The sequence below is a fragment of the Aricia agestis genome, chromosome 19, assembly GCF_905147365.1.
Source record: "Aricia agestis chromosome 19, ilAriAges1.1, whole genome shotgun sequence".
Taxonomy (NCBI): Eukaryota; Metazoa; Arthropoda; class Insecta; order Lepidoptera; family Lycaenidae; genus Aricia; species Aricia agestis.
The window spans coordinates 13,930,453-13,954,159 of record NC_056424.1 but is presented as its reverse complement, the minus strand read 5'-3'; the positions used below and the strand labels follow the sequence as shown (position 1 = coordinate 13,954,159).

General features: G+C 39.5%; 2 protein-coding genes across 4 annotated transcripts; both read right to left on the bottom strand.

Annotated features, from left to right (window-relative positions):
- Positions 1-659: 659 nt before the first annotated feature.
- LOC121736798 (trypsin-7-like) lies at positions 660-5,415 on the bottom strand. Of its 3 annotated transcripts, none has more exons than XM_042128187.1 (6): positions 5,220-5,415; positions 4,736-4,839; positions 4,201-4,328; positions 2,648-2,900; positions 1,881-2,069; positions 660-1,096 (listed from the first exon to the last, which is right to left on the bottom strand). In XM_042128187.1, exons 1-6 carry the CDS (start codon positions 5,275-5,277, stop codon positions 959-961), a joined length of 870 nt encoding a protein of 289 aa, XP_041984121.1. In that variant the 5' UTR covers positions 5,278-5,415; the 3' UTR covers positions 660-958. The 3 variants fall into 3 exon arrangements, with proteins under 3 accessions (XP_041984121.1, XP_041984122.1, XP_041984123.1); XM_042128188.1 differs by having other exon boundaries at positions 4,739-4,839; positions 5,220-5,290; XM_042128189.1 differs by lacking the exon at positions 4,736-4,839 and having other exon boundaries at positions 5,220-5,290.
- Positions 5,416-5,467: 52 nt separating this feature from the next.
- LOC121736796 (trypsin-1-like) lies at positions 5,468-21,492 on the bottom strand. Its single transcript, XM_042128185.1, has 7 exons — positions 21,369-21,492; positions 21,088-21,188; positions 7,545-7,672; positions 6,979-7,234; positions 6,265-6,450; positions 5,586-5,726; positions 5,468-5,546 (listed from the first exon to the last, which is right to left on the bottom strand). Exons 1-7 carry the CDS (start codon positions 21,427-21,429, stop codon positions 5,541-5,543), a joined length of 879 nt encoding a protein of 292 aa, XP_041984119.1. The 5' UTR covers positions 21,430-21,492; the 3' UTR covers positions 5,468-5,540.
- Between the last annotated feature and the right edge of the window lie 2,215 nt (positions 21,493-23,707).

The following is a 23,707-nucleotide window of genomic DNA, read 5'->3' as shown; positions in this document are numbered from 1 at the left end:
TCAAAGTTAAGGTTAACGTTAAAGCCTTAACTATAACCATAACTTTGACCATCCTTTTTTGACTAACGCCTCCATGGTCCAGCGGTTCAGAGCATGGCTCTTGAGGTCGTTGACTCGGAGGTCGTGGGTTCGATTCCCGCGTTGGAAACATGTTATTTCCAAGTTTGGTTAGGACAATGCAGGCTGATCACCTGATTGTCTGACAAGTAAGATGATCCATGCGTCGGATGGGCATGTAAAAAGTCGGTCCTGCGCCTGACCTCTCGCCAGTCGTGTCGGTCTTCCATCCCACTGGGTATATGAGAGTAAAAAGAATAGAGAGTGCTCTTGCGTATTGCGCACACACTTGGGCACTATAAATTAATTACTCCTGCGTAACTGGCCTGGTTTCAATAAAACCGACCACCGTCACCGAAACCGGTGTGGGAGTTATTATTATATTATTATTATATACTTTGACCATAACTTTAACTTTAACCACGCAACCCACCCTTAATATGTATGCAAAATTTCCAATTAATTAAACTACTCGAGATAGGTAAAAATCGTGCTCAAAGATTCCGTTACTTAAATTTAAATAAGATATCCATACACAAATTAGTTTCTTTTAATTAACACATTTGGAATATATAATATTTTATACTTTGTTAATTTGTAAGAATAGTAATATTTCATATTATTATATTGTAGTTTATAAGCTAAACATTTGCATGCCCAGTTGGGCAAATGTGATGATACCATTGTGAAATCTACTAACATCTTTAAGTACTAACTCACATTTTGCAAATAAAGAAATTGAATTGAATTACATGTATGCATGATGATGCTAAGGCGCGGCCATGCCACAAAAAGTCTGTCATCTGCGATCTCCCTTATCGTGTTAAAAATGAATCTTGTTAAGAGTATTAAAAACGAATATTCTATGCAAAGCTGAAAGCAGTTCTGCCGGCCCCACAGTCTAAAGTCCAGCAGTTGTCAAGACCCAGTTCATGACGACATGCACGTTGGCGAACATCAGCAGTGGCTCACAGTGCACCACCCACGAGTTCAACCCCACCAGCCTGTTGTTCGCCACTACTGGACCACCGGAGTCACCCTGGAAATTTCAAATTGTGGTGCAACCCTGTTTTTCCAAGACGAGGGTGTTTTGTGATGCATTGGATGGAACGGTGGATGCAGCGTGGCGTGCAAATAAAACGGTTTATTTGCATAATCGACGTATTTCTTACGAATTTTTATAAAAACTTCATAATAAATGTGTTTACGAACCTTATAGTAACGTAGGTTCAAAGAGAAAATGTATTTTCACATAAAAAATCAATTGAATTCATAAGTTAATTCACCCACAATTACCGATTAGTTGACATAGCTTTTGACAAACCTTTAATATATGATCACGGCTTGACAAGCGTTTCGGAAACCCAAAATGGCGGTTGACATATCATTCTCGAGTCAAATTGAACATCTACCGTCAACTGACACGCTGATCAAATTAAACTAACTAACCGTGCTTCTAGCAACCCAATTGTTACTTGACAAGAGATTTAACAGGCGATTAGTTAATTTTAGTGTTGATCTGCCTTTCAGAAACCGGGTGTACGTATTTGAGTACTGAGCGGCAGAGATTAGTGTCAAGGCCAGTCAGTGAGGTTAGGCTAGGTCCTTAAAATGTCCACCTTCCTGAGGCCTTCAGTTGCCACTTTAACTTGATGCTACACGAATGTGTGTTTCGAACAACATGAGCTGTATCCGGGCCTTTCTGTAAGTCCGTAACATTGACACGATTGACCCGGCTCATTCGTGCTGAAGCACGTTTTCCCCACGTTTCGTAATAGAGCTGTCGTTTTAGTATGTCTCGATTGCAGCTTCCGTATACTTACAAAACAAACACCCGAAGCTGGCCTGTTGCCCAGAGCGCAGGACATGCGCAGGGTCAGTTCTGACATTTCGTGGAACTCCGCATTGTAGTAGGGAAGCAAATGCGTCATGCACTCGTCGAAGCTGACCAGCGTCATCCAAGCCTGACGCAGTCGTTCCGCCGAGAACGTGTCTGCGCGCGAGACGTTGAACTACAACGAAATAACATGACTTCCCAACTTCCCATTCATAAAAGGAATCTGACGAAAAGTCAAATCGTTGATACACCGAAAAGTATCGTTTGGTTATTTATTTGATTGGAATTACTAGTTTTATTGGTACTTATTATTACTACTGGATCATTTTTGATTTTTGGCACACGATGAAGGCTATTCCCGCTTATTTTGCACAAATTAACCCATATCCTGTCACTTCTTAGTACTAAACATTTTTAAGATTACAGGAAAAGAGAATAAAATATGCAGGGCATACACATTATACAATAAAGGAGTGAGCACACTGAGACGGGCCATGCCGGGGCTCAGCTTGCCGGGGCTCATCGCAAAAATCCGCCTCCATACAATTTGTATGGAAGCGGAAATCCGCTGCGCCCCGACACAGTGTGCGCGCGCACATACGCGCATCCGCTTCCATAAAAATTGTATGGAGGCGGATTTTTGCGATGAGCCCCAGCACGCTGAGTCCCGGCACGGCCCGTTTCAGTGTGCTCACTCCTTTATCCTTCATCTCTTTTAATCTTAAAATCGCGTCAATTATATTAAAGTCCTACCTTGTAAAACGGGTAACCCCATCCACTCACAACTACCGGTTGTCCCGCATTCAAGTCCTTGTGGAACCCGAGTGCGATAGGCCTCGTGTATTCAGTGACAGGCACAGGATCGGCCAGCTCCAACAGCAGGAAATCGTTATCATGATGATTAGTTTTTTCAGCAAACCATCCCGGGTGGTAGACAAGTTTTTGAATGGCGTATCGCTTGGCTTTATTTCGAAACTCCGAACCGGCAAGTATGAAATCGCTTTCTCTGAAAATCATTTTTATCTGAGTGGTTTTAATGTTGAAAGTGAAGGCTGATTTAAATATCGTTTGAATTAAGATTTTATTCAAAAATTTTATTTTTTTACATGCTCTTCTTTGAGGTACCTGCTTGCCAAACGGCTCACCGCCTTTTACCAAAGAGTTTAAAGATTGTTATAATCTTACTAAATTAATTATACGTCTACGAATCTGATGGCAAAAACTGAGAAAATAAATAGACTCTAGCAATATCTGGAAAATTTTTGATCCTTTTTAGGGTTCCGTACCTCAAAAGGAAAAAACGGAACCCTTATAGGATCACTTTGTTGTCCGTCTGTCCGTCCGTCCGTCTGTCAAGACCCTTTTTCTCAGGAACGCGTGGAGGTATGAAGCTGAAATGTATATCAATTACTCAGGTCTACTGTCCCTTGAAGCTGTGAAAAAATCAAACTTCTAAGCCAACGCAATCAAAAGATGCAGCCGTTTATGCCGCAAATTTTCGACACTTGCAAGGGAATCAAAACCTACAGGGTGCTTCCCGTGAACTCAGAATCTTGAAATTTGGTACGAAGCAACGTCTTATAGCATAGATAAAGGAAAAATTACGAAAACCATAAATTTTTAGTTACATCACATAATATATATTTTTTTAATAATTTTAAACTTACTACCCATTTCCTCATAAACGCGTAAAGGTATTAAATTGAAATTCATACCAAATACTCAGGTCTATAATACCTTTAAGCTGTAACAAAATCAAACTTCTATGTCAACGCAATCAAAAGAAACAGCAATTTAAGCTGCATATTTTGAAACTCGCAAGTACTCGCAAGGGAATCAAAACCTTAAGGGTACTTCCAGTCGACCTAGAATCTTGAAATTTGGCATGAAGCAACGTTTTATAGCACACATAAAGGAAAAATTCCGAAAACCTTAAATTTTTAGTTACATTACAAAATATATATTTTTTAATAAATATAAACTTATTAATTTTTTCCTCATGAACGCGTAGAGCTATCAAGTTGAAATTCATATCAAATACTTAGATCTTTGTACGGAACCCTCGGTGCGCGAGTCCGACTCGCACTTGGCCGGTTTTTTTATCCTTATAGTGGCTGATACTGTGTGTGAAACATGCAATTAATATAAATGTATATAAACAATAAATATATTAATTTATCCAATAATCAAAATATTTTTTGAAAATCTGCCGTCAAAATTTGCCATTAGATTCTGGTACACCTATAGTAATCACTAAGGAGTGGTGTTTTTAATCAGAATCGCGAGAAGCAAAAGTAACAATTTACAGGCAATGAGCAGCAGTGAGCACCCAGTTGGGCGAGATGAGTGAGCCGGTGCAGACCCAGCCGTACAGCACGGCGTACGGTGCCTTCTTTATGGACACGACGTCTCCGCCCCAGATCCTCCAATCGAACTGTATCAAAACATACACAAAATAACATTATACAGAGAATAGAGAGCCCTGCACTAAACCACTGGACAAAACCGCTGTTTGCTATTGCTTTTATAGATCAAGACATTAGAGCGGCTTACGACTTGTAAACTCAATTCTCACATTTTCTCAATATCAGACAAAGCTCATGTTGAATAGACACAATGCAGGTGGATCACCTAAGTGTCCTAGAAGAAAGAGATTTTTTGCAATAGAATGGAATTCAATATTTCGACCCCGTATCTAATCTTTCGCTAGTCATATCAATCATCCATCCTTGGCGTTAGAAGACATAAATGAATGAAAATATCCGTCAGATCTTTTTACAAGCAACCTATAACTTGTTTATAATATAAAATAGTTTCAAGTTACACAATTAATTTACATACGTCATGATTTGCAGCATCTAATCCTCGTGACTCCAAGTCTTCATGGTAGTATAAAAAGTCGCGGGTTCTGTTGACAGGTGTTCCTCCCAAACCATTAGGCACAACTAGACTCAACATTTAATTAATATTTTAGTTTATATTTAGATATAAATAAAAAGTAACCTTGTAATTAATGTGTAAAACAAAAGCAATGTGAAAGCAATAAAACCGGCGTGAAACAGCGCTTGCGCTGTGTTTCGCCGAGTGAGTGAGTTTACCGGAGGCCCAATCTCCTAACCCCTACCCTATTCCCTTCCCTACCCTCAACTATTCCCTTCCCTTCCCTTCCCTACCCACCCCTATTACCCTATTCCCTCTCAAAAGGTCGGCAACGCACTTGCAGTTCTTCTGATGCTGCGAGTGTCCATGGGCGACGGAAGTTGCTTTCCATCAGGTGACCCGTTTGCCCACTTATTTCATTAAAAAAAAGCAACCATTTTCTTACCATTTTTTTGAGTCCACACATTAGGTAAATAACAATACAGCAGCAGTAACACGATCATACTCGTCGAGTTTGTACAGTAATGTATGGCGTAAAATTGGTCGAGTCACACTTCAACAAACAGGATCAGCGTGAAATAATACGATTGATTTTGTTCACAAGAATTTACACGTGGTGGGACTGATGACCATCAGTCCAAACACGTGTAAATTCTTGTGAAGACGCCTTTTTCTGTTATAAAACCACCACCACAAGCTTGACGCTTCCATCAAAAGGAAAGAATAAAAATTTATCTGTGTTCCGTCCTAAAAAAATGGTTTAACTTTATTTTGTCTCATATAAGTTTTACTATTGTAAGGAGGTACCTTACAATATTAGTCCCGTAGTTTCGCTGATCCAACCCTTTAGCATTACCAAGTTGGTGAACATGAGCAGGGGCTCGCAGTGCACCCCCCACGACACTATCCCCACTAGCCTGTTGTTAGCCACCACTGGACCCCCGGAGTCACCCTGAAATAATTGACAATTTATACGTAAATGTTCGAAGGAAGAATGTTTTGTTATGAAGTTGTAGCAGCTTGATATCAATCGAAATAAGAACGTCGTTGATCATGATCATTAAAATATAATATGCAGATAATAATGCTTAGTAAAGCTTTATTAGGTCAACCTGCCTGCCGACCGATGACGACCGAGTACGGAAAGTCGACTGCTGAGACCACGATCTTTGGCTATGAAGACTGTGATCGCGGTTTAAGATACACGCACCAAAAGTGTTGGTATTCTGTGAATTCTAAAAGTTGCCAGGCAAATGTCAGATCAACACAAATCATCGACGATCGATCATCATTCGAGTGTGTGATAGCTATCTATATAAATAAAAAATATATTTAAGTTTTGTTGGTCTGACCTAAACTCGAGAATGGTTAAACCGATTTGACTTATTTTAGTCTTCCAGAGTCCATGGAAGGTTAGCATTGATAGAAGAAAAGTAATACAAAGTTAAACGGGTCATCTTGTATAACATAAACATAATAAAACAACTCACAAAACAAGTGGCACCTCCTAAATTGCCTTCTGCGCAGACCATCCGTGGCGAGATTTCAGCGAATTCGCCGTACTTGGCTGCTTGGAATTGAACTGCGGTCGTTGCGCAATAGTTGAAGTCGATCACCGTCATCTGCACCGCTTTCAGTAGGTCTGAACTCACACTGTTTTCTCTCAACTTGTTAAACTAAAATGTGAAGGATGGTACGATATGCAAAGCAGTTAGCTTCTCATCCGACTAAATATCTTTCAGGTAATTGTGAAAGTAAACATTTACAACGAAACGAGGAAGAAAATTTACGTTGGAGAGCCATGTTTCGGCACGAATGGGCCGGCTCGACCGGAGAAATACCACGAACCCACAGAAAAAGGCGTGAAACAGCGCTTGCGCTGTTTTTCGCCGAGTGTGAGTTTACCGGAGGCTTAATCCTCTACCCAATCCCCTCCCCTACCCTCCCCTATTCCCTTCACTACCCTCCCCTACCCTACCCTATTCCCTCTTAAAAGGCCGGCAACGCACGTACAGCTCTTCTGATGCTGCGAGTGTCCATGGGCGACGGAAGTTGATTTCCATCAGGTGACCCGTTTACTTTTTTGTTTGCCCCCTTAGCCCTTATTTCATAAAAAGGTTATTTATAAAGGAAGAACAAGATGTTTGATGCAGAAAACTTGATTAAAAAGTATGTTTATTGAAAATACTACACAGCCCGATTACCTCATATGTCGTATGGCCCCAACCACTTATAGTCACGATTTGTCCCACATTAAGATCTTCGTAACCTCCAAAAGCGATGGGCCTCGTGTAGGCCGTTTCAGGGACAAACCAGGCCAGCTGCACTAGGAGACAATCGAAGTCAAGCCTATGAATCTTCGGAAAACTGTACCAGCCCGGGTGGAACACGTGTCTTATCACGGCGTATTCCTGGGTAGCAGCTGAAAACTCCGATCCGACATGTACGGAGTATTGGATGCTAAAAATTTTTGGAAAAGTAATGATTTAAGCTTTAGTCAATAGTTTTGTAGTAATGTGAATGAAATTGAATTTAGCACAACTTAAATCTTAATCAACTATTACTTTATGGTCTGAAACAAACTGATATTATATTGTATTATTAAAGATTGTTGGTTTCAGTTTGTCAACCAACAAGTTAATAATATTATGATAGTCATTAGCTAATTTGTTTATATAAAGCGACTGTATCTGTAACCTTAAATATGATTGCTATAATGTATAGAGGTAATATGGGAACTTAGTAAGCACGTCATTTTCATGTAACTTACTCGCAATGGGCAGCGGTGACCACCCAGTTGGGCGCGATGAGGGTACCGCTACACCCCCAGCCATACAACACGGCGTACGGTGCCTCAGTGATGGGTATGTAGTCTCCGCCCCAAATCCTCCAACCGAACTGCATCAAATACGACGCATAAGGCTCGACATGAAAAATATAGTGTAAACTTTATGTTTATTGTAGTAATAAGTTATGTTAAATTATCATTATTACAAAGCTCCAAGTGTAAAATATATTGGTAAGTATTTTGATTTCCGGAAGATTTTAAGGACAAAGGATGACGACGACTGAGCGAGGCAGAGAGAGCGAACGTACAGACGAGAAAAAAAGGTTAAGTAAAATCAATCTTCAAGGACAACACAAGTAAATTCATGATTTATAAAATGTTAACAGCGTTTTGTACATAATTCAGCAAGTGTGATTCAATTCGGCGCCCTTAGTATGGAAAACCTTTTTGTTAGTTTCAGACTGTTGATTAAACAGACTATAATATTATGGTAAAACAGTAACTGTTCGCGCCAAACTTTAGCGCGACGAATGTGGCAGTTGGCAACACTGCGCATGAGTCTGCGCTGTCAGCTGTCATACGTTTTGACATGCCAATGACACAGTCCAGTACCGGCGCGCGATCGTTACATACGAAAAATATCGGCTAGCTGTTCCCGTGATTCGCGATAAATCCTCAGCTCAGTGAAATAGAAGGTGACAGTGTCGTGTGACTACGAGCATCAGCACATCAGCCCTATCAGCCCATTTGCCCAGCTGTCTCAGCCACCAGGTAACCCCAGTTTCCTTTCTGCCCATCGTTGTAGTGTAGGGGTCCACGCCCCTACATTTTCTGGTCCTTTCGAGCCGTCCAGTGACCTTTCTGGTCATTTCGAGCCTTTCAGCACACTCCCTGGTCCATAGCGAGCCTAGGAATATTTTTTTCACCCACCCGCTTTAATGCCCGGCCCGGCGAAAATTAAAACTACAGTTCATTCTGCTCATATTTCTGCCTAGTATTATTGAAATCCCATTTTATTACTAATATTCTATCGAATAAAGTAGCCTCCGCCCATTTTTTACCCCCTTACGGCAATATTTGTGCAAGTTTGCCAAATACGATTTTGTTCGTCCGCCATATTAAATAATAATTTGCATAGGTAATTTAATCCCCTATCATCTTATTGTGTAATTGTAATCGCATTATTTTCAGCCCATATATTGCGTCTATATTGCATTTAAATTAAATTCCCGAATATATTTCAGCCCAAATACCAATATAAAAATATCTTCAACATAATTCCGTCGGGTTGTAGGAACAAAGAAACTTTCATACATCACATAGTTTGTGCCTATTACATTAAGTGTTATTATTGTTCAGCTCATTGAAATATTTACAGTTGTTTTTGTTAACTTAGCACTTAGGTACTTCGACTTAATTACTCGCCTTATCGCGATCGATCTTTCGCCGCGCGCGCATACCTCAGCACCTCCGCTCCGATAAGAAACATCTGTTAATTGTTTTTAACTATTACAATAACAAGCGTCTTAGGTATCGCATTTAAACGTTTTATGTCTCCGCTCATTACATAATATTGCTGTTACCGTGTTATACTTGCGTTAAAATTCAGATATACTGACTCAGCACATTACTATAACACATTACTATTTTTTCAACATAGTTTATTAACTACTTATATACATTTTTATCAGCTCGTTAAGGTTCCTTTACACTAGCATGCCTACTAAATCGCAAGCTGCCGTTTTCAGAGAGGCCGTCAAAGCTTTCAGTCGGCTCAAAGAAATTGCGACAGCACTTTCTAGTGGCGAATCCAAGGAGTCTTCTCAAACATTAAGAAAGGAGTTTAATGCGCGTCTTAAGGAAGTCCCCTATCAAAAAACAAGGTTAGAAAATATTTATCATGAGATTCTAGACGACCCAAACTTATCCCAAGATAACGAAAAACTATATACGTCCAATTACGACAGTGCGATTTCGGACTATTATTTTATTTTAACGGCGGCCGAAAATACACAAAGTACTTCGGAGACTCCTCAGCTCACTTCTTCCGTTTTGCCTAAAATTGAGCTTCCTAAGTTTAATTCGTTGGTTGAAGAATGGCCTTCTTTTATTACGATTTTCCGTAGTCTGATGGACGACATGGCAACGTTGTCGGACGCGTTTAAATTACATTACCTGCTCTCATGCCTGTCGGGGGAGGCATTATCCATGGTTTCACATCTAAAAATCACTAACGAGAATTATAGTGTTGCGCTCGACATACTAACACGTCGATATGAAAACCGTCGCGTGTTGATCGACAGGTTTGTCGATATTATACTCGGTCTGCCCAATATTCATATACGCTCGAGTATCCGAGCTACTTTTCTCACTCCGCTCATCTCGGCTCAAAGCGCATTAAAAAACTTAAACTTGCCTATGGACAGCAATTATGTTTTTGTTTCAATTGTAGTCCGTAAACTACAGGGGGAGCTCCGCACATTATTCGAGAGGAGATACGGCGCATCTGATGCCCTGCCCACTTTAGATAATTTAATCTCTTTTTTAGAAGAGCACGCGCGCTGCATCGAGACAGAATGTCCGACACCAGCGCGCACTGAGTCTCAAGGTCAAGCGGGATCTTCCCGTCAACAGCCCCCCTCCCCCCGCTCTCCGCGCAGTCTCCGCTTTAGACCCATAAGCCCCGCGTATCAGCGCTCGCCTTCAGCACATACCATGCGTACCCCGCATGTCAGCCCAGCTCCATCTCATTCTCGCCAACACTATGCACCCCCCTCTCCCCCCCGACAAGTTCAGCACGTATACTCAGCTCAAGCCAGTTTTAAATCTAAGTTTTACTGCCCATATTGTAGGTCCACAGATCACAAATTAATAGCTTGTCCCAAGTATAACCATCAGCCCATTCAAGGACGTTGGGACTTTATCGAGTCAAAAGGTAGATGTCGTAAATGTTTAGGTCCGCACTACGAAAACGAATGTAGGTCGACTAGTGTCTGTAAGGATTGTGGTAGTCCTAATCATCACACTTCTCTTCATCGTCATGATGCACCACGCTCGCCAACATCATCAGCTCATTTACTTCCTGCTCACCTGCGCGCGCAGCCCCGTCGTCGTGATAATAATAATAATGCTCATACCTACACATCTAATACTAACCATACGATCGTTCATCATCAACCATCTACATCTCATCAGTCGCATTCATCTTCGCCTCATAATAATAATAATAACAAACAATGACTACCTACCATCACGGAGCATTCAGAGTTAGAAAATCAGCCCAATAATTTAAATAATAATTTTTCTCATCATAAATCCGCTCATAACTCAGCTCATAATTCAGCTCATAATGATTCCGCTCAAGTTAATACTACTCAGCATAATAATAACTCATTACAAACTCCCATATTATTACCTACAGTCGTTTTGAAAATTTCAGATAAATATGGTAACTATCATAAAGCACGCGCATTACTTGATTGTGGTAGTATGATAACTTTAATTACTCAACGCTTAGTAAAAACACTTAATTTACAACCGAAACATTGCTCATTAAAAATTACAGGCGTTGGAGATCAGCACATACAAAATTCTAAAGGTCATGTTTCGATTACTTTTCGGCCCACACGTAGTGACACGCCTTCCATCACAACTTCCGCTCATATTTTGAAGGATGTCACAGGTTACCTACCTATGCAAAAAATTCCCGATGTAGTACATGACTCGGAAAATCAGCTTATTCCTTTAGCGGATCACAATTATCATACTCCTGCGCCCATCGATCTCATTTTAGGCTCAGATGTTTTAGGCCATGTTTTAGATGGTACTAAGGTGACTTTGGGCCCGGGGAAGCCCATAGCCTTCGGCACGATTTTTGATTTTGCACTCATAGGTCCTATTAAACAATTATACGATAATTCAGTAGTTCAAGTTAACTCCGCTCATATCGCTCATTTGACTCATTCCGCTCAATCCGCTCATTCTGTTCATTCTCATTCTCATCAAGATATAAATAAAAGTCTAGAACGATTCTGGGAGTCAGAAGAACCCCAGCCGCGTCCAACTCACTCAAACCCATTACATGAACAATGTGAAGACTTATTCCGCTCAACTACTACTCGTAACCGATCGGGACGTTATATCGTAACTCTTCCATTTTTATCGAATGCTCCGCAATTAGGTAGTACACATGCTATTGCTCTCCGTAGATTTCTCAACTTAGAAAAGCGATTACAATCCGACCATTCATTCCGCTCAAAATACATAGAATTTATGAACGAATACATAAACTTAGGCCACATGACACCTTGTCATCCTTCTACTTTTACCCATAAACCTCATTATTATATTCCTCATCATGGTATATTTAAATCAGGTACTGATAAACTCCGCACAGTATTCGATGGCAGTTGTAAGTCATCCAATGGTGTCAGCCTTAATGATTGCCTACACACAGGCCCCGCCCTTCAGCGTGATATTGTCGATATAATTATGACGTTTAGAACACATCGTGTAGTTTTTACCACAGATATAAAAATGATGTTTAGAAATATTATTATTAATCCAGATCAACGTCATTATCAGCTCATACTCTGGAGATCGTCTCCTGATCGACCTTTACTCACATATGCGCTCAACACTGTTACATACGGATTACGTTCAAGTCCTTATCATGCTATCCGCACATTATTACAACTAGCTGATGATGAAGGTCATCGCTATCCCCAAGCTGCTCATGTATTACGTAACTCCATATTCGTAGATGACATTCTCTGTGGTCATGACTCCATAGAAGAAGCTTCAGCTCTTCAAACTCAACTCATTAATTTATTATCGCTTGGTGGTTTCCAGCTCAGTAAATGGAAATCTAACACTCCTCAACTCTTACAACGTTTCCCAGATGATCAATGCGAAATGCCTAAGGACTTTGACATCAGCTCAGACTCTCCATCTGTTAAGGTCTTAGGTATTAGATGGATTCCGCAGTCTGATGAATTTACATATCACATTTCACTACCGCCAATTCCTCACATAACGAAGCGATCCATACTCAGCACTGTAGCTTCTCTTTATGATCCAAACGGTTGGATCACTCCTGTCATATTCCGCGCGAAATTACTTCTACAAAAATTATGGTTGCTCAAATTGGATTGGGACGACCCCACTCCAGATAACATTACACAAGACTGGCAGCGCATTTCTCATGATCTTCCGCACATCTCAAACATACATTTTCCCAGACACGTAGCTCCGCACAAATTAACTTCTACATACTCACTTCACGGTTTCGCAGACGCCTCAGAAAATGGTTTTGCTGCAGTCGTATATTTACACGAATTAAATCACGATGGATCAGCTAACGTTCAACTCATAATTGCTAAATCTAAGGTAGCCCCTATTAAAAATAAACTCACAATTCCAAAATTAGAATTATCCGCGGCTACACTTTTATCTCAACTCATGTCTCGTGTCTCTCAACATCTCTCCGCTCATCTAACAATATCTCAACACGTCTGTTGGTCAGACAGCACCATTGTACTCGCGTGGATTAAAACTCCTACTCATCGTTTACAAACATTTGAAGCTAACAGAGTAACCAAAATTACTAATAACTCTCTCTCACTCGTCTGGCGTCATGTACCTACACACTTAAACTCTGCTGATTGTGCCAGCAGAGGAATCTCAGCACATTCTCTTCTTTCGCATAGTTTATGGTGGTCTCCTCCTTGGCTCAAACTGCCAGAGGATACCTGGCCCAAGATGCCTTCAGCTCACACTCGACAAGAATTACCGGGACTCAAACCTAAGCAAGTTCCATGTCATTTCACAATCCCCGGTATAGATAGTGATCTTCTTACACGATTCAGCTCATTAGATAAACTTATCGGCGTCACAGCGTACATGCGACGATTTATTTCTAACTGTAAATTACCTACACACTCGCGAGAACTAGGTCCGCTAACTGTAAATGAACGTAGACAAGCTCTGCTCTTCTGGATCCGCTCTGTTCAACAGAACTCATTCGCAGAAGACATTCACCGCCTGCAAATTAACAAACTCTGCACAGTTAGGTTACAACGATTATCACCTTTTATGCAGGACGGTCTCCTTCGAGTAGGTGGTAGACTCACTCGCTCGGAACTCACATACGATGCACAGCATCCATTCATACTGCCTAGTTCTAGTCCGCTCACAGACCTTATCATCGATCACTATCATCGTATTCATTGTCACCCTGGCACCGATACATTACACGCTATATTACGTCAACAATTCTGGATATTATCAGCACGCCGCATCATTCGACATAAAACGTATAAATGTATAAGATGTTTCCGTTGTCGCGCTCAGCCCGAAATGCCTGTCATGGCTGACCTTCCAGCCGACAGAGTTATACCTCAGCCCGTATTTAGTCACGTGTCTACAGATTTTGCCGGCCCATTTTCACTTAAATCGAGTCAACTACGAAATGCTAAGTTAATAAAAGGTTATTTTTGTATATTCGTTTGTCTCACTACAAAGGCGGTTCACTTGGAACCCGTATCCGCACTTTCTACAGATGCATTTATTGCCACGTTACAAAGATTTTGCTCACGTCGCGGTGTTCCCGTTTTAATACGTTCCGATTGCGGCACAAACTATGTAGGTGCTAGGAATCAGCTCCTAGAAGTTCAACAATTTCTCAATGACAATAATGACGCTATTTCCCATAAACTCTCAGCTCAAAATATAACTTGGTTACTTAATCCGCCCAAGGCCCCGTGGATGGGAGGCATCCACGAGATTAATGTTAAATCTACCAAGCAACTTCTCTACCGTGTAATCGGTGAACAACGCCTCACATTTGAGGAATTCTCAACTCTGCTCGCTAGAATTGAGGCCGTATTAAATTCTCGGCCTATCAGCCCACTATCGTCCGATCCTACGGACTATCAGCCCCTCACAGCCGGCCATTTTCTCATAGGCCGTCCGCTCACAGCTCTTCCCGAGCACACAATAGATGACAGAGTCATCTCTCCCCTTAAGCGCTTTCAGCTCATTCAATCTCTCTCTCAGCGTTTTTGGGCTCTCTGGACCAAGTCCTACCTCCATACCCTTCAAATCCGCTCCAAATGGCTTTCCTCTTCCTTTCCACCCAAAATTGGGGAACTGGTTCTGCTCAAAGAAGACAATCTGCCTCCGCTCCAATGGAAGATGGGAAGAATCACACGCCTACTACCTGGGAAGGATGGAGTCATCAGAGTTGTGGACTTGGCCACCTCACAAGGCCAGCTGCGGAGACCTGTCGGCAAGATTGCCCGGCTCCCACTGGATTCAGCTCAAGATGGGGATCAGCTCACGCTCATTGCCGGGCCCCCCCAGGATGTTCGCGCCAAACTTTAGCGCGACGAATGTGGCAGTTGGCAACACTGCGCATGAGTCTGCGCTGTCAGCTGTCATACGTTTTGACATGCCAATGACACAGTCCAGTACCGGCGCGCGATCGTTACATACGAAAAATATCGGCTAGCTGTTCCCGTGATTCGCGATAAATCCTCAGCTCAGTGAAATAGAAGGTGACAGTGTCGTGTGACTACGAGCATCAGCACATCAGCCCTATCAGCCCATTTGCCCAGCTGTCTCAGCCACCAGGTAACCCCAGTTTCCTTTCTGCCCATCGTTGTAGTGTAGGGGTCCACGCCCCTACAGTAACTATATTGATAAAAGAGTAAGTTCCAATGGTAAGTTCCAAAGATATTCATCTTTGGTGAGTTCCAATATTTTAATTTTTTTTAAGACAGCGATCCCGCATGCAATGTACTATGCACGGACACGGTATGTAATATGATGAAAAGCCCTACAGGAAAGACTTTATGCAAATGTTAGAATTAAAAAAAATAGTGATCTCTTAATTTAAAAAACCGGCCAAGTGCGAGTTGGATGCGCCCATGAAGGGTTCCGCAGCAACAATAAGGTTTATTTTTTATGAAATTAAAGGGTTTTTGATTTATTTTTATGTTTCAGTTGATTTAATTAAAGTTAATTTAAGGTTTACCATTTATGACGTATAAAAATCTCTCTCATATAAAAATGATCTCGTTCAAACCAATTTTCGTTGGTAGTTTTTATAATAATGTATATTATATATTTTTTTAGACTTATCATGCCCCTACTTTAGAAGTTAGAGGGGGGGGACGACACACATTTTACCACTTTGGAAGAGTCTCTTTCGCAAACTATTCAGGTTAGAAAAAAATTATATTAGAAACCTCAATATGATTTTTAAGATCTATCCATAGATACCCCACACGCATAGCTTAGATGAAAATTTTTTTTTGTTTCAGTTGTACCTATGGGGACCCCCAAAATTTTTAATAATTTTTCCATTTTTGTATTAAAATCTTAATGTGGTTCACAGACTACATCTACCTACCAAGTTTCAATAGTATAGCTCTTATAGTTTCGGAGAAAAGTGGCTGTGACATACGGACGGACAGACAGACAGACAGACGTGACGAATCTATAAGGGTTCCGTTTTTTGCCATTTGGCTACGGAACCCTAAAAACAGGATATTTTCGTCTAGTTATGTTAAGTATATTAAGGTTTAAAATAGATTTGCGCTGCAGAACGATTATATTTCATTAAAGAAACATTTAAAAGACAAAGAAACATTTAAACAAACATTTAAACAAGTAATTTGCTTAATATTGTGTACAAAAACTATTAATATATTATTACTGCAGCCGTTGAATTATAACATGATTTTATGGTTTCTATACTATTGTCCTTCGTTTACAATGTCAAGTATAATAATATTTTAGAAAGTGCTATTATTGATTTAATGTTTTTTTTTTTAATAATTATTCATAACTAGCTGTTGCCCGCGACTTCGTTCGCGTGGACTTCAGTTTATAGCGCGCGATGTCAACAAAATTGGTGTCGAAAGCTTTTATAAAAAAACCCTGGTACCCCTGAAATAAAAACAGCTGTGCAGTGTGCACATAGTATTTCATTTTTTTAAATTAAACTTTATAGTTTATGCCAAATTTTAAAGCTTATTTGGCCCCCCAATTACATTACCCATATACTATTTATCATTGATAGGTTTAAGGTTACGTCACTGTATATAATATAAAGTACTGACTTATTAAATAACGTTAAAAAGAATTAACAATCGGAAAAAATCGAAACTCGAATTTATGATAATACCACCTCTTATAGAAAGATGTTGGGCAAGCGTTAGCGCGATGTAAGAGACGCACGGCGCCATCTAGTATGAATTTTCGGAACTAACTTAATTTGAACAAATTTTCGTATTTTCACCCCCTTACAACCCTTTTTTCCAGTTAAAAAGTAGCCTATGTCCTTTCTCAGGCTTTAGACTATCTGTATACAAAATTTCATTACAATCGGTTCGGTAGTTTTGGCGTGAAAGCGAGACAGACAGACAGACAGACAGAGATACTTTCGCATTTATAATATTAGTATAGATATAGATTTTTGTAACAAATTAATGTTTGAAGTAAGACAGAATTTATGAGAGCACGATTGCTTACAATATGAATTTGTTGATGTATGAATTGAATGTTCTAATATCCCGTTATTTGGTATAATATTATGTAAATACTTAATAATGTCGCATTATCTCTTAATTAATATAAAATTGGCGTGTCACAATGTTAGTTACCGTACTCCTCCGAAACTGATTCACTGATTTTTACCAAATTTTATATGCATAATCGGTAGGTCTGAGAATCGGCTACTGGGTACTTTTTTTATTGATAAGTGCATTTGTTTTAATGAAAAATGGTAAATTATTACAACTCGAGACTGACGGCGACCATTGTCTGTGCGGCGGGATAGCGATGGACGTTGTCATGGTGCCGTGCTTGTTTGGTCACTTGAATAAAAATTAATAATAAAGAACTACATTACAACTATAAACGTGCTTCTCGTGCATTGCAAGAACCTCGAGGCAGTCGTGAGCGTGAGCCTTGTAGACGAATTTTACGTACACCCAGCCCTAATGACGGTGAGCTTGAGCAACGACTTAGGAATAAATTAATCAGAGATGTGAGACGTAGGAGAAGAGTTTCGGACGGTGAGCTTGAGCGACGGCCGATCTCTACAACTACCTGTCCAAGACGTCACGAAACGAACGATGAGCTAGAGTGACGTTCAATGAATGATTATCGCGATCGATAACAGTTGGGACGTGCCGAATATAGAGATCGTGAGTTGGCGATTCGACCTGGCAGTTCAACAACGCAGACAAGAACGACTCGTCGTCCGTCTGAGTATCGAGCTTTTCGACGTCCGTCCGATCATCGAGCTTCTTCTTCCCGATACATGTTCGACCACGGCGATAGTTCTGCTCATGATAGGGAAAAGTCGAGTGATATATTTTATCAGTTTTTAAATTCTCTAAAATGTCTTGGCAAAAATGCTCACAAACTAAATTCTGTCAACAAAGTAACACCGAATTTGACCCTAGGAATAAAACTCAGACTATGACTGACTGGATTGGTAAGGTAAATGAATGTTCGGTTTATGAGTGGACTGTGGAGTGAGCGCGAAACTATACATTATGCTATACCAAAACTTGTTGGCTTAGCTAAGTCATGGTATGAGAGTCTCTTGGAGTGAATGGAAAATCAAACTTATTGAATCTTTTCCATGTAGCGATAATTATGCAGAACTTTTGACAGAAATGCTAGCGTTAAAAGTTAAATTTGGGGAACCGTTAGAGCAGTATTATTTCTCTAAACTAAACCTTCTTAACCGATGTCAAATAACTGGGAAGAAATTGTACTCGTCTAATGACAAATATGTCGTAACAATTAAAGTAAATAATAACCTTAGACCTTGGTAGCCAGTGTTCTTTGATACAAAGTTCTAGTGCTGAATTATTGAAATTACCGACGACCTTAGACAATTTACCGTTAATGAAAGGGTTAGGTGGAAATCTCGTAACGCCAGTAGGAAAAACTAGTGCTACTATTGAAATACAGGGTATAGCCATTCCTTCGGTTGAAATGTTTGTAGTTAAAGACAGCGTACTGAAATGTCCAGTCTTAATTGGACACTCTTTTACAGAACAGTCTGAAATTTTTATTACGAAAACATCAACCCGACTAATTTTTGAAAGTATAGAAGCAAATAGCAAACTGTTTCTTACACTTCAATATGATATTTTTGTTGAACCTTTGAGCATTAAAGCTATACCTGTGAACACAGATCGTAATTTTACTGGTAATATTAACGTGAACGGTTCAGTCAGAGGATGTATAGCAAATCGATTTTATTTACTTCCTGGAGAGTAAGTGATTGCAGATGGTGTTGGCAATGTACTTGTTCAAAATTTAACAACTAATCAATTAAAATTGGTCAAAGATTCTTTAATAACGCGTGCCATGCCTTGTAACAAAATTGTTAACGTAAACAAAATTACTACGGTTAATGACTCAATGGATACTTACGAAATGAGACATGGTAATGATATTAGTCCCAAACAAATAAAAAAGTTAGAGGCTTTGCTGAAGGAATTTAAATGTTGTTTTTCTAATAGTCTTAAAGACCTCGGATATACAACTGTGACTGAAATGGAGATTAGACTTAAAGACTCTGAGCCAGTCGTGTATAAAATACAAATAAAAAAAATGTTTATTTTCGGACAACAAGATCCATTAAATATAAAGGAACTTCGCTATTATCAGGATAGGTCTTCAACCTAAAGTGCTGTTTCAAGACAGTGGCGTGGGAAGACGGGCGAGGAGAGAATAATAGAAATAGTACCACCTTATAATCTCTCTGTTACAATTCTTATTGAGTTTCCATCATTCATCAAACACTTTCATAATGAAACTTCACAGGAATACTTTACACTTTCACTAAATACTTCACAATAATTATTACTTCGCAACACACTTTAATTACTTCACTTAGCACAGATAGCACTTAAACGAAACTAGGGACAGTTCCGGAACGTGTTGGCTATTTGGAAGCCTTAACGAGACTGGTTTCACTTTCTGGTGACTGGACGTTTCCCTCTTCATCTCTCCCACTCCGACACGCCGCGACTCTGTCAAAGCGCGCTACTAGTTTCATAAAGATTCTTCGGGATAAAGGGTCTTGCTAGTTTTTTTAGAAGATTCGTTAAAGACTTTGCTATTATTGCTAGGCCTTTGACTGATTTGCTACGTAAGAACTGTGATTGGACATGGACTGAATCACAAATGAATGCTTTTAATGGTATTAAGGAAAAATTTACTGAACGCCCTGTTGTATCCCATTATGATCCTCATGCATTGACTGAATTGCATACTGATGCAAGTAAGTTTGGCGTGGCTGGAATCCTTTTACAAAAGAACAAAGATGGTCAATTGTGTCCCGTGTCGTACTACAGTCGAAAAACTACATTAGATGAGCAAAAATTACACTCATATGAGTTAGAAACGATTGCTGTTATAGCTTCCCTAAATAGATTTCGGGTATACCTTTTGGGAATAACTTTTAAAATTTATACTGATTATAACGCCCTTAGAACCACTCTTACAAAAAGAGACCTTGTGCCAAGAATAGCGCGATGGTGGATTCAGTTACAGGAATTTGATTGTGAGATTGATTATAGGCCCGGTGATAAAATGGCTCATGTCGATGCGCTTAGTAGACCTCCCGTTAGCTTAAAAGTAATAGAAACACATGTTTTACACGTATTTAATGTTGAGTCCGATAACAACTGGTTAAGTACAGCTCAATCAGTTGATGAAGAAGTTCAGTCGATAAAATCTATTTTAAAAAACCCAGATAGCAAAAACGTTACAGAGATATTAAATAATTATGAAATTAAGAATTACGTGGTTTATCGGTAAACCAAATCTGGTCTGAAATGGCTAGTTCCGAAACCCATGCGTTGGCAAAATTTTAAAAATGAATCACAATAACTCGAATAAAAGATTCATTTTGGTTTGCTAAAATGCGTCGATTTGTAAAAAAATATGTTGGTGCATGTTTCGAGTGTGCCCATCATAAAACATCAGGGGGACCTCGTGAAGGTTTTCTTCACCCCATACCCAAAATTGACAAACCCTTTCACACCATTCATGCTGACTATTTAGGTCCCTTTATAAAAAGTAAATGCGGTAATTGTTATATTTTGGTTATAGTTGATTTTTGATAATTCAAATAGTTGTAGAAGCCTTTACATTTTTAACAGCTGTTAAAAATGTAAAGGCTTCTACAACTATTTGAATTATCAAAGAACACATTAGTTATTTTGGAGTTCCCACGAGATTAATTACCGACAGATTGACTAATTATTATTATTATTGTGCTTGTTAACATCAGTTTTGTATATGACCTATATTATGTGTAACACTTAATGTTGGCAGAATAAACGTTTATTTATTTATTTATTGACAGAGGCTCTTGTTTTACTAGAAGTAGAGCACCTACTTTGAGGTACCTGCTTTTCTTTGTTTTGAGTCTATTATCAGCTGTCGAACGATGATAACGTCACAATCTTCACTCCACCTAACAACTTACATCATTTGTAGCATTTGATTCTCCGGAAGTCAGAGCTTCGTGGTAGTACTGGTAGTCGCGGGAACTGTTGACAGGTGATCCGTCCGAACTGTTGGATACTACTAAAATAAAAATAAAATAACTTCTAAAATATATAAATCGACTCAAAAAATCTGCATTTAAGATGTTAATGTAACTAAACTGAATAATAATAATAGAGTTACTAATTGTTACGTAAAAAAAAATTAAAAATTCTTAAGGAACGTAACGAACTTGTAAACAGAAGCCATTTTATTTCTTACCATCATCATGGGTCCACACATAAGGCAAACAACAACAGTATAGCAGCAGTAACACGACCATACTTGTTGAGTTTGTTATACTAATGCAACTATCAGCTTCACACTACCAAATAATTATTATAATATATTAAAATTGTTCCAGTTTCACGTCAACGAAAAAATATCAGCGTGGAATGATACGATTGGATTCGTTCGAGAATTTACGTGAATTTTCATGAACTTAAATTCTTTATTTTAAGTTAACTGCGGATCAGGCCCAAATCGGCCTGCCGCGGAATGTCAGCTGGTGCAGACGAAGAAAACTATGTTCTCTCACTCGGTGCGGAACGATTATCTCAGGTGTTTGTAAAGGTACGACAGAGACAAATATATAATATTTGACATTGTGTTCAAAATTATTATGGTCTTCCCTATAAAAACATTACGGCAGGTCTTTATCGGCCTACCACGCACTGACGGTGTCAAAAATCAACTCGGTGCGGGAGTCAGCCTATTGCGACCCGCCATCCAAACAGGCGGTTGGCGACCCGATACCGCACCGAGCGCCCGCCTCGCCAGATCTATTGTAACTGACGTACTTCGCGTTTTTTAAACCGACTTAGAAAAAAGGAGGTTATCAATTCGACCTGTAGGTATGTATGTATTATTTCCAGAACTGTCTAGTTTTGGTATGTTTTAGTCTACATCAGCATCTGAACAAAATATGTGTCTTGGGGTTTGGGTAATATTGGCGTCATTTTCCAATCTCGCAGCAACTCACCAAACTGGCATATATGGAAGAACATATCAAGGGGAGTAAACTTTATTATGGGGGACATATAGCTAATAATAATAATAATATCTATGGACGCTTCACACCACGTCAGTCTGGCCCCGTGGTAAGTACCTGAAGGACTTGTGTTACGGGTACCAGACAACGGAAATATATTTTATACTTTTATACTATTATTTAATTTAAATTATAATATATTTGACGCCTCCGTGGTCTAGTGGTATAGAGCGCGGCTCTTGACTCGGAGGTCGAGGGTTCGATTCCCGCGTTGGAAACATGTTATTTCCAAGTTTGGTTAGGACAATGCAGGCTGATCACCTGATTGTCTGACAAGTAAGATGAACCATGCGTCGGATGGGCATGAAATAAAAAGTCGGTCCTGCGCCTGATCTCTCGCCGGTCGTGTCGGTCGTCCGTCACACTGGGTTATGAGAGTAAAGGAATAGAGAGTGCTCTTGTGTACTGCGCACACACATGGGCACTATAAAATTACTCCTGCGAAGCTGGCCTGGTTTCAGTGAAACCGGCCACCGTCACCGAAACCGGTGTGGGAGCTATTATTATTATTATTATATTTAAGATTTTTATTATATGTTACACATATTTAATACACATCCATGACCCAGGAACTTTGAAAACTTTTGTTCCGTCGGCGGGATTCGAACCCGCGACCCCCGGCTTGAGCTACCAACAGCCCACCAACTGAAGCACAGAGGTCGTCAATAAAGCTAAACTAAGCTAAACTATAATATCGGTGCCGAGATATTGGGCATTTTAAGTTCGTATTTTCAACTAAAAGTAAATTCAATAATATAACATGAATACTCAGGAAAATACAAAAAACGGCATTATTTATTAGCTTAAAGCCTTCCTTGATAAATGGGCCATCCGGCACAAAAATATTTTTTTAAATCGAACAAGCAGTTCCTAAGATTAGCACTTTCACACACAAACACTTCAGCTTTATAATACTATAGTATACGGGGTATAACAAAACTAAGTGATTTAGTGTGTGTACTACGTATGAGTCCCATGTATAAAGTACTTACTGACCGTGTTACTACAAAAGTAGTAGCGCTGAAAGAGAACATTTTTTTTTTCACTTTTGTATGGGGAAACTCTTTACGCCACCTGGGCGCTTGCCCATGCAAATCACAAAAAAAAATTGGTTTCAGAGCTGCTCTTTTCACAGTTAATTCTATACAAGGGACACATAATAAATTATATACCCTAACTAAAGCATTATTACTTAATTTAACCTGTAGATATAGATTAGATACAAGTACAATAATTTCATCATTTATTTTTCATTTTAGTTATTCGCACATTTTAGAAGAATGACTTAGGTAATCGTTTAACATACAACTACGCGCCGTCATTTAATGAGTTTTTTAATTAAGTATTTACTTTTTATACTGATAAGTGCATTTGTTAAAAAAATTATAGTAAATTATCACAACTCGAGACTGACGGCGACCATTGTTTGTGCGACGGGATAGCGATGGACGTTGCCATGTTGCCATACTTATTTAGTCACATCAATAAAATAATATGGGCAAAATAGTTT